The 11,397-nt window shown below is 33.5% G+C and overlaps 1 protein-coding gene and 1 pseudogene across 1 annotated transcript; one reads left to right on the top strand and one right to left on the bottom strand.

Annotated features, from left to right (window-relative positions):
• The first annotated feature begins 4,332 nt into the window (after positions 1-4,332).
• On the top strand, positions 4,333-5,366 carry LOC133188241 (putative nuclease HARBI1; annotated as a pseudogene).
• A 529-nt stretch (positions 5,367-5,895) lies between these two features.
• Positions 5,896-10,134, bottom strand: LOC133188240 (uncharacterized). The gene is made up of 2 exons (XM_061323618.1): positions 9,657-10,134; positions 5,896-6,152 (listed from the first exon to the last, which is right to left on the bottom strand). Exons 1-2 carry the CDS (start codon positions 10,132-10,134, stop codon positions 5,896-5,898), a joined length of 735 nt encoding a protein of 244 aa, XP_061179602.1.
• Positions 10,135-11,397: the final 1,263 nt, after the last annotated feature.

Raw genomic sequence — 11,397 nt, 5'->3', positions numbered from 1 at the left:
GGTATGAATTTATTATATATGCAACATATTGCTAGCCCCAGTCGTGGAACAAAGTTCATATGATCGATTCATTTTAGTTCCTGCCGATAAATTGTCGTTAACTATACTTGAAAAAAAAAATAGAACATAGTATTAAACCTTCACTGATTGTATAAAATAAGGCCAATTGTACTTTGAATTTTACTATAAATTTCCATATTTCCTACATATTCAGAGGGTAAAGAGATATTAAGACATTGGTCTTAAGTGTATGTAATACGTTACCAGTGGGGAGTTAAACATGTTAAATTTGAATACTTGAATAGATTACATATTGGAAAAAAATCTGTTTATTAATTTCTAGGTAAATGTGCATTTTTAACTGATCAAATAGAAAACAGTCGAATTAAAAATTCTGGACAGCTGGATAACAAATTAGATAATATAACCTATAAAAATGACGTTGTTGTTTCCAAATTAAGACTAAAAATTTCAATTCTACCAAAACTATTTCCTAAAGAATTACTGACACATTTCTTGTGTAATTTCTCTTCTGCGTACTTATCTTAATCTCTTTGACAGTAGTCAGACTTTTAATCTCTTTTGTAAGGCATACTTTGTTGAATTGTGGCAAATATTTACATGCTTTTCATTACAGTACAAACAAAACAAAACACATCGAACAAATGAATAAACAAAAATGAAATAAAGAATTGTCAGCAAACTTTCTCAGCTTTTCAAAATTTATCTATGAAACATTCATTGATATAATTTTTGAAATTATTTTTATAATCCAGAAAAATTAGACAATTTGAGACTCATCGCTTTTTATTCTGGGCTGTATTTTGCATACAAATCGTGTCCTTCACATTTGAAATGCTTTGAAATTGTCAAAATGACATTTCATATGGAGGATAATGTAATAATTCTCATCAAATTGTACTTGAAAGGGACCCCTAGAATGTCAAATATAGCTATTGGTAAAATTACATTGGTAAAATTGCATGTTAACAACTATCAAAATAAAATATTTTTCAAACAATTGTGGAGTGAATACAGAAACCCTTTTAGATGTGAAAGTATGATGATCATTTAGACCCAAACAATCACTTCAAATTGCTATGAGAAATAATGAGGAATGTAAGAAATATATTAATGACTCAATTTTTTTTTCATAAATGTTAGTATCGATCACTGGTTAGTTTTCGTGGATTAGTAAAGGTTTGTGGGAAAGTTATTTTGTAGACAACATCTTATTTAGAACAAGATGTGTTTGTGAAATACTGATGCCACCATATGGCAGCTCGTGGCGAGTGTTAAAGTTTCTCAAATGCAAATAAAATTCCAAAGTCAAGAGATCAAAAATGTCGATATCCAAAGAAAGGTATTTTCACTAAAGGAATACACCCGTGAAATATGGAAGCCCTAGTACCAACCATTCAAAGGTTATAACCAAGGTTAAAGTTTTTCAAAAGTAGGTCAAACTCAACGGTCAAAGTCAAAGGGTCAAAATTAATTGTGCACTAGGAAAGGGCTTGTCAAAAGGAATATGCGTATGAAATATGAAAGCCCCAGCACTAACCATTTAAAAGTTATGGCAAAGTTTTTCAAAAAAAGGTAAAACTCCAAGGTCAAGGACAAAAAGTTAAAACTATTGGTACCTTATGGAATATCTTGCCACAAGAAGTAATATGTGAAATATGAAAGCCCTAGCATCAACTGTTCAAAAGTTACGACCATGGTAAAAGTTTTTCAAAAGTAGGTCAAACTCCAAGGTCATGGTTAGAAGGTCAAAATTGTTCGTGCCCAAAGGAAGGTCTTGTCACAAGAAATATACCCGTGAAAAATGAAATCCCTAGCACTTACCATTCAAAAGTTATGGCAAAGGTTTAATTTTTTTTTCAAAAGAAGGTCAAACTCCAAGGCCAAGGACTAAAGGTAAAAAAATATTCGTACCTTAGGGAAGGTCTTGTCACAAGAAATAAAATGTGAAATATGAAAGCCCTAGCACCAACTGTTCAAAAGTTACGACCATTGTAAGTTTTCCAAAATCAGGTTAAACTCCAAGGTCAAGGTCAAAATTCAAAAGTAATATGACTCAGGTTGAAGTTTGGTAATTTTTTTTCAAAATTGGGTCACATTCTAAGGTACCCAAAGAAAGGTCTTGTCACAAGAAATACACATATTTAATATTAAAGCAACAGGTCTAACTAATCGAAAGTAATGAAAAAGATTAATGTTTTTGAGGACAAACAGACAGACAGAGAGATAGACAGACGGACGGACAGGGCACAAACTATATACCTCCGAATCTTGGATTCCGGGGTGCTAATCCCGCACAGAGATTTTGATTGGCTTAAAATATGTTTATAAAATTACATCGGATAAACATCGTAATGTTTTCAGGGAAAATCAGACGTAAACAGGTTCTATTTACTCATGCAATATTTAAACACTGGAATTGAATATTTAAACCCACTCAGTTTTTTTAATTTTGTTCTCTGTGCGGGATTAGCACATACCATTTCATGGTTGAATTCGACTTTTCCACACGGCGAGCAGAGTTTTGACGCTGTTTACGGAGACTAAAGAAAATAAAGACAAGCATGCCATTTGTGGCTGTGTAGATAAATTATAGTAGAAAACATAGGTATAATCAGTTTGTCAGTGTATTTCCTCTGAAAGTGTAAATGAGTGCGATTCTGTGGGAGGGGGGTACTCCGTGTAATTGGGAGTTAGATACCTTTTCGTTATTATTGTATACAATGCGTTAATTTTTTTTTACCGATACAAGTGCCTGTGGTATACATGTATGTAGTACTCATGGTGATACATATTTTATTATATGCATGTATAGATAAATAACATTCGGAAATGAAATATAAAATTTTAACTAAAAATTTGAGTTGCTAGGTTATGATGAAAATTCTAAGAAATACAAACTATCTGTAATTTAAATTAACATTTTTTGACGGAACAAGTTTATTAATTTTGATATTAAAAGCCATGGTCAAATATTGTCAGGTATTTTTAGGGATGTGTCTGTAGATGCCTGCAGACCATAATACGGAAGGCCACATGAGCTAGCACAGCTACCTATACTAATCGTGCACCTTATCTGCATTGGCAATACCAGAATTTCGTCCAAAATACCAAACGAAAAACATAATTTAGTGAAAGAAGACAAGGTAAACTTTAAGACCCTAATAAAATTCTTTGATATTTTGAATTTGTTAAGGCCAGTACACACAGTGAAATTTGTAATATAATGCAATTACATGTATTTTATTTGTATTATAATACTTTCCTGTACACAAGCTTATACATGTCATATTAGATTGTTAATAGACTTTAGGTATTTCTACGTGTTTCCCTCGCGATATTCTCTCCCTCTCTCTCTCAATAATAGAAAACGAGGTTCTGTTAGCAGTATCTGTTAGAGTTACGTTTTATGCACTGCATCAAAACTGAAAAGACCATCATATAGGAAATAGCGGCGGAACACTCGTACACATAGTTGGTGCACATAACAGGCCCGTAGGAAGCAAATTCAGTTGGGGGGGGGGGGGAGCAGAGCCATATATTTTCAGTTGGGGGCATTATTAACTATCAAAAATTCCTTGACAAGCAATAAAAAAAAGAAAAAAAAAAGAAAAAAAAATCAGACGTTTTTATTGAGGGGGCACAAACATATAGTAGCTATATTTTCAATAGTAATCTATATATCGGCAAAATTATGGGGGGGGGGGGGCGAGGGTACGCCCCCCCCTCGGTTCCTACGGCCATGCATAATGCATTGCTAGATGAGGTGCAAAGAAAGACCCCATAAGTTATAAAAACTTCATTAGAATAGATAATGCAGCATTTGAGCAACTTTTACAATTACATGTGGTTACTCATTTGACCTCCTTCCCACAAAACATATTTTACTGTTAAAGTCGACCATAGATTATTTACCATGTGCTCTTTTTTTTTGTTATGATAAAATAGGATGACCTTAATGTGAATACTTTTGATTGATTTAAAAATGAAAGGTAAGTTAAGACTTGCATTAAGAAATAGAGCATTGCCCTGTTCTTAATACAGTTTTATAAGATTCGAAAAATCTTATTATTCACTGTATTAAAAGTCTATACATAGTAAGATTTTGTACTTAAATACATATCCGTGTGTACAGTCCTGCAGGCATGTTTACGAAGCTATCTTAGGACTAAGAAACGTCTTAAGATATACTTAGGACAATTCTTAAGTCTAAGTGGGGTTTTCGAAAGTATCCTAACTTAAGAAAGTTCTTAAGAATTATCTTAAAGTTAGGACAGCTTTTGACATATCTTAAGTCTATCTTAAGCAAAAATGGCCGCGCCCAAGTTGTTGCTGGCTCGACGAAATCGTCGTATCAGACGTGACAGAGTATTTAGAGATATTGATAACCCTCTTGACTACCTTGATGATGAAGCTATAATAAGAAGGTATAGGCTTTCAAGTCCCTTAATCCATGATTTATGTGAACAATTTCAAAATGAACTACAACGTCCTACTATGAGATCTCATGCATTACCTGTCTCACTGCAGGTAATGGTTGCATTACGATTTTATGCAACTGGCAGTTTCCAAGCAGTCGTTGGTGATGTGCATAACATTTCAAGACCGAGTGTGTGCAAACTAGTGAAAGATATGACCCAGTGTCTTGTTAATGTGGCCAATATACACATAAGAATGCCTATTACTTCAAATGAATTGGCAAAAAACATGAATGAATTCAGTTTAATTGCAAATATGCCAAATACCATTGGGTGTATTGATGGAACACACATTAGAATTAAATCTCCAAGCGGTGATGAACATTTATACATAAATCGCAAAAATTACCATTCAATTAATGTCCAAGGGGTTTGTGATGCCAACTTAAAATTTATTAACATTGTGGCAAAATGGACCGGCGGAACACATGATGCGTTTATTTGGTCAAATTCTGCTTTGAATTGTTTATTTGAAACAGGAAGGATTGCAGAAGGATGGTTACTGGGGGACAGCGGTTATCCACTGCGTCCTTGGTTACTTACACCTGTAAATAATCCATCAACAAATGCAGAAGAGCGTTACAACACTGCCCATATCCGCACCCGCAATTCTGTTGAAAGATCTTTTGGGGGTTTTAAAATCACGCTTCCGCTGTCTAGACGCAAGCGGTGGAAGTCTACTATATTCCCCTCAGAAAGCATGCGATATCACGGTAGCCTGTGTAGTGTTGCAGCACATGTGTATTTCTCGCCGTATACCCAGATCCACGAGACACGGGAAGAATTCGAGGGACTGATTATGCAGGGACCGTTAATGACGGTGCTCGAATCAGAGATCGTCTTATCACAGGACGTTTTTCTAGGTGAAGCAGCTGTAAAAATTACCACTAGAGATTTCTTTTTTGTTGTTGATGCATTTATCAAAGCAAATGTAATACAGTTGTGACTAATAAATGATATTTCTTTTCATTTGAGACTATTTGTCTTCATTTAAAAAAGTTATATATTTCTCTAACCCCCTCCCCCCCCCCCTCAATTTCATATGCAGAGTTGTCATTCGTAGCTCTCTCAGACACTTCTGCAATGGACTCGCATCGAGAGGAATAATTTAATTACATGTATACAATTAAAAGAAAGGCGCTAGTATTTCTTGTTGTTATCAATGTGATGTAGGAGTATGCGAGTCAAAATCTCTCTCTCTCTCTCTCTCTCTCTCAGGGTTGAGTCTGTGTGTATTTTCTTTCAAATGATAAACGTACCAGTAAATCAATTACAAAAATAACTTTAAAGAACCATAAGGAATCGTTTACTGTCATGTAGGTATTTGTACAAATTATATATTACTTCCTTCAAAAGTAACACCATGCTTGGCTAAGTACACTTGATGACGCTGTGTTTATATAGTAAGTCTCTGTCTAACTCCAAACGTTCCTTTTCGATCTCCAGCATCGATCTGTCTCATGATTGAAAGCTTTTCCTCCTCAATGCTCAATAACTTGTTTTCATAAAAGTCCTCACTGTCTTTTTCCTTTTTCCTCTTCTTTGAGGGTCCGGATTCAACGGACACGTCGCGTGAAACTGGTAAATCACATTGCGGCGCAATACTAGCACATGTACTGTCACTTGAACATGCAGTCTCAACGCTCAATATATCTAAAAAACAGAAACAAAAAAAGAAAATCATGGATTTTTTAAAATTGTATTTATATCATGTGGTTTCTACAGATGTTGAATTATTACACAGTTATACGTGTACTGCATTTGTTCATGCAAGGAACGTAGCATCGTTTTTTGAAAAGGAGGGGGGGGGGCAAAAAATTTAACTTAACAGAAAAAAAACTTGACAAGGAAAAAAAAGGAAATTTTCCTAACTCGAAAATCCTATTTCATAGGGGGTGGGGGGGGGGGGGTGGTGGTGGTAGGTTCCAACTTCTTTCAGTGTCAATTTTTATTCACTAATGCATTACCCTTTTTTAAGCGCTAAGCGCAGCGCAAAGCGCTTACTGTCATCGTAAATCTACTTCCGTTCGCGATCCAGCGCCACTAAGCAAGTTAGATAAATCCACTGGGTTTTCTAAAAATATGCAACTGGAAATCATGACTCTTTTCGGCTATTTTAGTGTAATACTGAGTTACGTGCAGTTCTAATAATAGGAGTCAATTAGTAAGGTAAAGATAAGCATGTACATTGTAAGAAAATCCACTGTTAGTGGATAACGGTGGTTCTTGTCATACGTATCTCTATACATTGTTGTTCATTGAAAATCGTGTCGGCACTCATCACTCGGTACATCGAATTACCGAAATGCCCTTGATATACCGAAATGCCCGTAGAAATTACCGAAATGCCCCTGGAAACTACCTTGTGTACCTTGTAGCTAACAATCGCTGCATCTATGGCGCAAATACTTAATTAAAAACGGTTTATTATATGTTATGTACATGTAATGTAATGATTGAATAAGTACATATTTTTAAAACTCAGATGGGATTTTAATAAGTATTTAAAACTCAAACTGGAATTGAGTTATTTAGTAGAAAATTTCGAATAAAATTGATTTACAATGTACTTACATATATACGTTCTATATAACTTATATCCATATAAACTATTATTCTTTCCTCTAGACCCTTATTTCAGGCATTGTAACTAAAAACAAGTCATCCTTTTATCACCCTTGCACCATGCAGAGAGCTATTAATGAAGTATTTTCGCATCTCAGTATCAATTAGTAACAGACTGGAATGCATTCATGGACTTTATATACTTTTCTATACTTGTAAATGGGTAAAAATATTATGTAAATAATTCGCTAGGAAAGGCAGTTTGCGGCTGTGCGTACATATAGGGCACATGGTGGCTGTGTTTTCAACGAATCCACTCAAATAGGAAAACTAATTTCTCGGAATATTATGCTTTAAAATTGTGCGTGCAGTGTACAAGATATGACGAAAAATGTAAAAACCTTAATTAAACGTTCTTAGCAATGGACAGGAATAGCGCCGATGTAATGTTAAGCAAATAGTGTAATACTTGTATTTGGAAAATAGGAAGAAATAGTTTATGTAAAGATGTGTGCGTGTTGCCGATTTGACTGCTAAGCAACTTAATGAGGACTACATAAAAACAGAATAGAACAATGTTGTATAACTTCATGAAGATTTATCAATACTTGAGATTAATATAATGTATTTTCTTTCTAAATTAGGCTATTGAATTATCATGGAAATAGCAGAAAAATTACGGGCAATTATTTTCAGTATTCAACTAACACAACAGTGCTGTGGATAATTTTTCCCCTCTAAACACGTTTTGCGTAGTAGTTAAAATCATACATAAACAAGTAAAGAATGGTGTAAAGCATCAAACGTCTGTAAAAAAAAAAAAAAAAAAAAAAAAAAAAAAAAAAAAAAAAAAAAAAAAAACTGAAGCATTTTTAAGCATTTCAACAATAATCCAAATACTTTTGGGGATTTATTGACATATTTTTAATCCGAAGAAGAAAAGTATAAAAAAAAAATTATTTTAAAAAAAATTAATATTTACAAATCAGATATACATATTGTGAGATCAACAGAAAAGACAATTTTTTGTTGCAAATACATTATATATCATGTATATGAAAATCAGAGATAAAAGGATAGCACCGAATGTTTTATCATCAAACAAAGAAGACAAATATAATATCTTTATACTCAAAATGTATATTTACCAATTATCTCTGACAAAAGGACGTTAACTCTGGATAGTTTTGTCACATGACGTTGTTACAAACATGATGCCGATATACTGCACAACGTGATGAAAGTGAAGTGTTAAAAATGTATAATACACAGCTGTAGCATATTCAAAACAAAATGTAATATATAGTCTAAGTTTTATTTATCATTTATAAATACTAGACGCTCTTAGCGATTGTGTAAATATTTTACACACTCCATTAATGTATAATTTCTTGTAAGATCCTTTCTATAAAATCGTAAATTTATAAATCGCTTATAAATATGGAAAAAGAGATATACTAAAACAATTAACTAGTAAGAATATTAGTATTCGATATTTTTGAAATGTTTTATTCATAACTTTAATAAATGATTATGTTTTCAATAAGGAAATATTTATCAACGCAATAAACAAATAACGTCTTTATTTTCCGAGTGAAGTTTCTGAAATTAAAGCATAGTTACTAACAGCTAATCTTCAATTTAAAACACTCGTAAACACGAAATGATTTTATTATAAAAAATTATCACTAGAACATTTTAGCTGTCGGTGTTGCACATAAATGAGAGGAATTTCAGCGACATTTTCAAGTGTCCAAAATTATTTAGAAATATACATTTTCCAGCAAATATATAGCTACATTTATAGTCTAACTGTGGTCGGAAAACTTTTCGACCATCTCCCCTCCAATAAATTGCCATTTATACGCAAAGTTACCTCTAATTGACTCCTTTTAGGAGATGGAAAAAGAAAATATTTTTACATGTTCTTTTTTCTTTTATTAGGTTTGAGAAATACATTGCTGTTTGGAGTAAATATCTGCCATTTAATTTGTATATATTGGGTTTTTTTTTTTAAGAAACGGAGAAATATTTTCTTGCAATTTCATGTATGTGAAATTGATTGATCTTTTGACAGAAGAAGAAAATGTAAAATGCTTAAAATAAAAAGGCATAAGACCATGTTGAATTTCATATTCCAACGGAAGATTCATGACTCACATGTTTGATTATGTATCAAACAACTGTGCTCGCCCTAGCGCAGCCGCTTTCAAGATATTGCTTAAATTCAAATACAAAAGGCAGTTTAAATATTTCTGATGAATTTCAAATTGCAATATGCTTAGCGCTTCCCAGTACTTTCAGTACTTTGATTACTATACTGCACCAAAAAGTGGGGAGGGAGGGGGACCTGTCTTTCAATGAACATTTTCAATGATACAATGTAAAAAAAAGTTATGTTTGGACCCCCCCTCCCCGATGTTACATGCCTGCATGCATCTACTTTCCAAAAATACCCATGGTTAGAACTCTTCCGATATTCAGTGCTTCATAGGGATGCACAACAAATATAGTAAGATGTAACCTGTTAACAAAATAAAACTATTGAATCTCACTTAACAAGAGAGAGAGAGAGTTTAAACATTACTGTACCGTTTTTTTCGGTGACCTCGCAGGTGTCGATACCGCCCTCTATGCCAGAAATTGGGGTACAACCAATTATTCTCACAATTTTTTCCAGCGTAGGATTTAGTCCCTGGGGTGGGGGGCCTCCTCCAGTTTTTCCTGTTTCCCTGCGATTTTGCAAAGCCTTCTTTTTCGTCTCACTCATATAAGAGGACCATTTCTTCTTCACTTCTTCTACTGTCCTACAGTGGTCGATGTTATTTGCTTTGTTGATTTTCTCACATATTGCCTCCCATGCTCTTTTCTTTGAAGAACTTGTAGATACGTTGGAAAACTTTGAAAATAAAATGGCTCTGTTTTTCTCCACCTCATCAAGCAGTATTTCGATTTCAATTTGAGAAAAATTAGGACTCCTCTTTCGACTCATCCTACTGGGTGTTTTCTTGTCGAACCAGAAATTGTCAATGAATAAGAGCTCCACGGAGAAAATTGGCGCGCTTTTCATGGTTCAAGAATTCTGAATGATCAAATAGAACTCTATTTGATTTTAATAACAACCAATATTATCGTCGAATTCAGATGATTATTTAAAAATATATATATTATTTATATTTAAGATTTTAAAAAAAATGTTTAAATCAGTTTTTTTTTTTTTTTCTGCTCTTTAAAATATTTTTATTATTATTAGCTACATAACGTGTAGCATTACATACCAAAAATGACCACTCTCTGATTCCTGACAATGGTTTAAAACTTTGCGTATTTCTATGTCATAATGATTTAAGACGTCTTAGTTTAGGATACTCTTAAGATAGCTTTGAAAAACACTTTAAGAAAATCTTAGGATGATCTTAAAATTTTCCTAAGATCTGTCTTAGGAAATTTCTTAAGAACAATCTTAGGAAATTTTCGTAAACATGCCTGCAGAAGCCGATTGACAGACACAATGAAAGCATATCGAACAGTGGAATGTCACGTGAGTTAAGTGATTATAATATCAAATGGGTCAAAATAGGTTGACACTCGGTGACCTGTTAATTTAGTAGCTAACTCGATCGCAGTTTGGAGAATTTTTCAAAAAATTACATATGAGCTGCAAATTGTCCAACATTGCCCTTTGGGTATGTATAAGTTTAGATCAAAATACACATTCTGTCCAAATGAGACGAATGGAAAAGTTGCGGCTCGATGTAAACAATGTCGTTGAAAACCGGTATGCATATGAATTATTTATAACAATAGAAATGTGACAAAACTGCTACACCCCGTCGCAAAAACCAGTGTCGCTCGGCGTTATTTAACATTTCCATGTGATATAATATATCAAACCCTGCTCTTAAGATATTGTTTAATAATTCCGATTCAAAAAGTTTTTAAACTTCGGAAAATTATTTCTGGCAAAGCACCGGGACCCAACTCTCATAGCTTAAGTGCACTGATCCTTTTAAAATGATTTAATGTATGTTTGTAATGAAAAAGGTGAAGATAATTTAACCAACAATGATCGATCTAAAAGAAAAAAAAAACAAAACAAAAAAACAATACAAATCTGTGAACAGGGCTTAAAACACGGACTTCTGGAAATTCGAGAGGTGGTATCAGGTGCCTATGTGGAGTAAGCATCCCCTGTTGACCGGTCACACCCGCCGTGAGCGACCTATTTAGGATCAAATTCGAAACTTAGAGATCAAGATAAAAAAAAATAATGTTGTCAATATGATTATACATGTGTATGTAAAAATTTTTCTAGTAATCCTTAAATATATGT

This window comes from Saccostrea echinata, unplaced genomic scaffold (genome assembly GCF_033153115.1).
Source record: "Saccostrea echinata isolate AGI-Se365-2 ecotype Australia unplaced genomic scaffold, CSIRO_AGI_Sech_v1 ptg000016l, whole genome shotgun sequence".
In the NCBI taxonomy this organism is placed as follows: Eukaryota; Metazoa; Mollusca; class Bivalvia; order Ostreida; family Ostreidae; genus Saccostrea; species Saccostrea echinata.
This window is presented reverse-complemented; position numbering and strand designations above follow the sequence as displayed.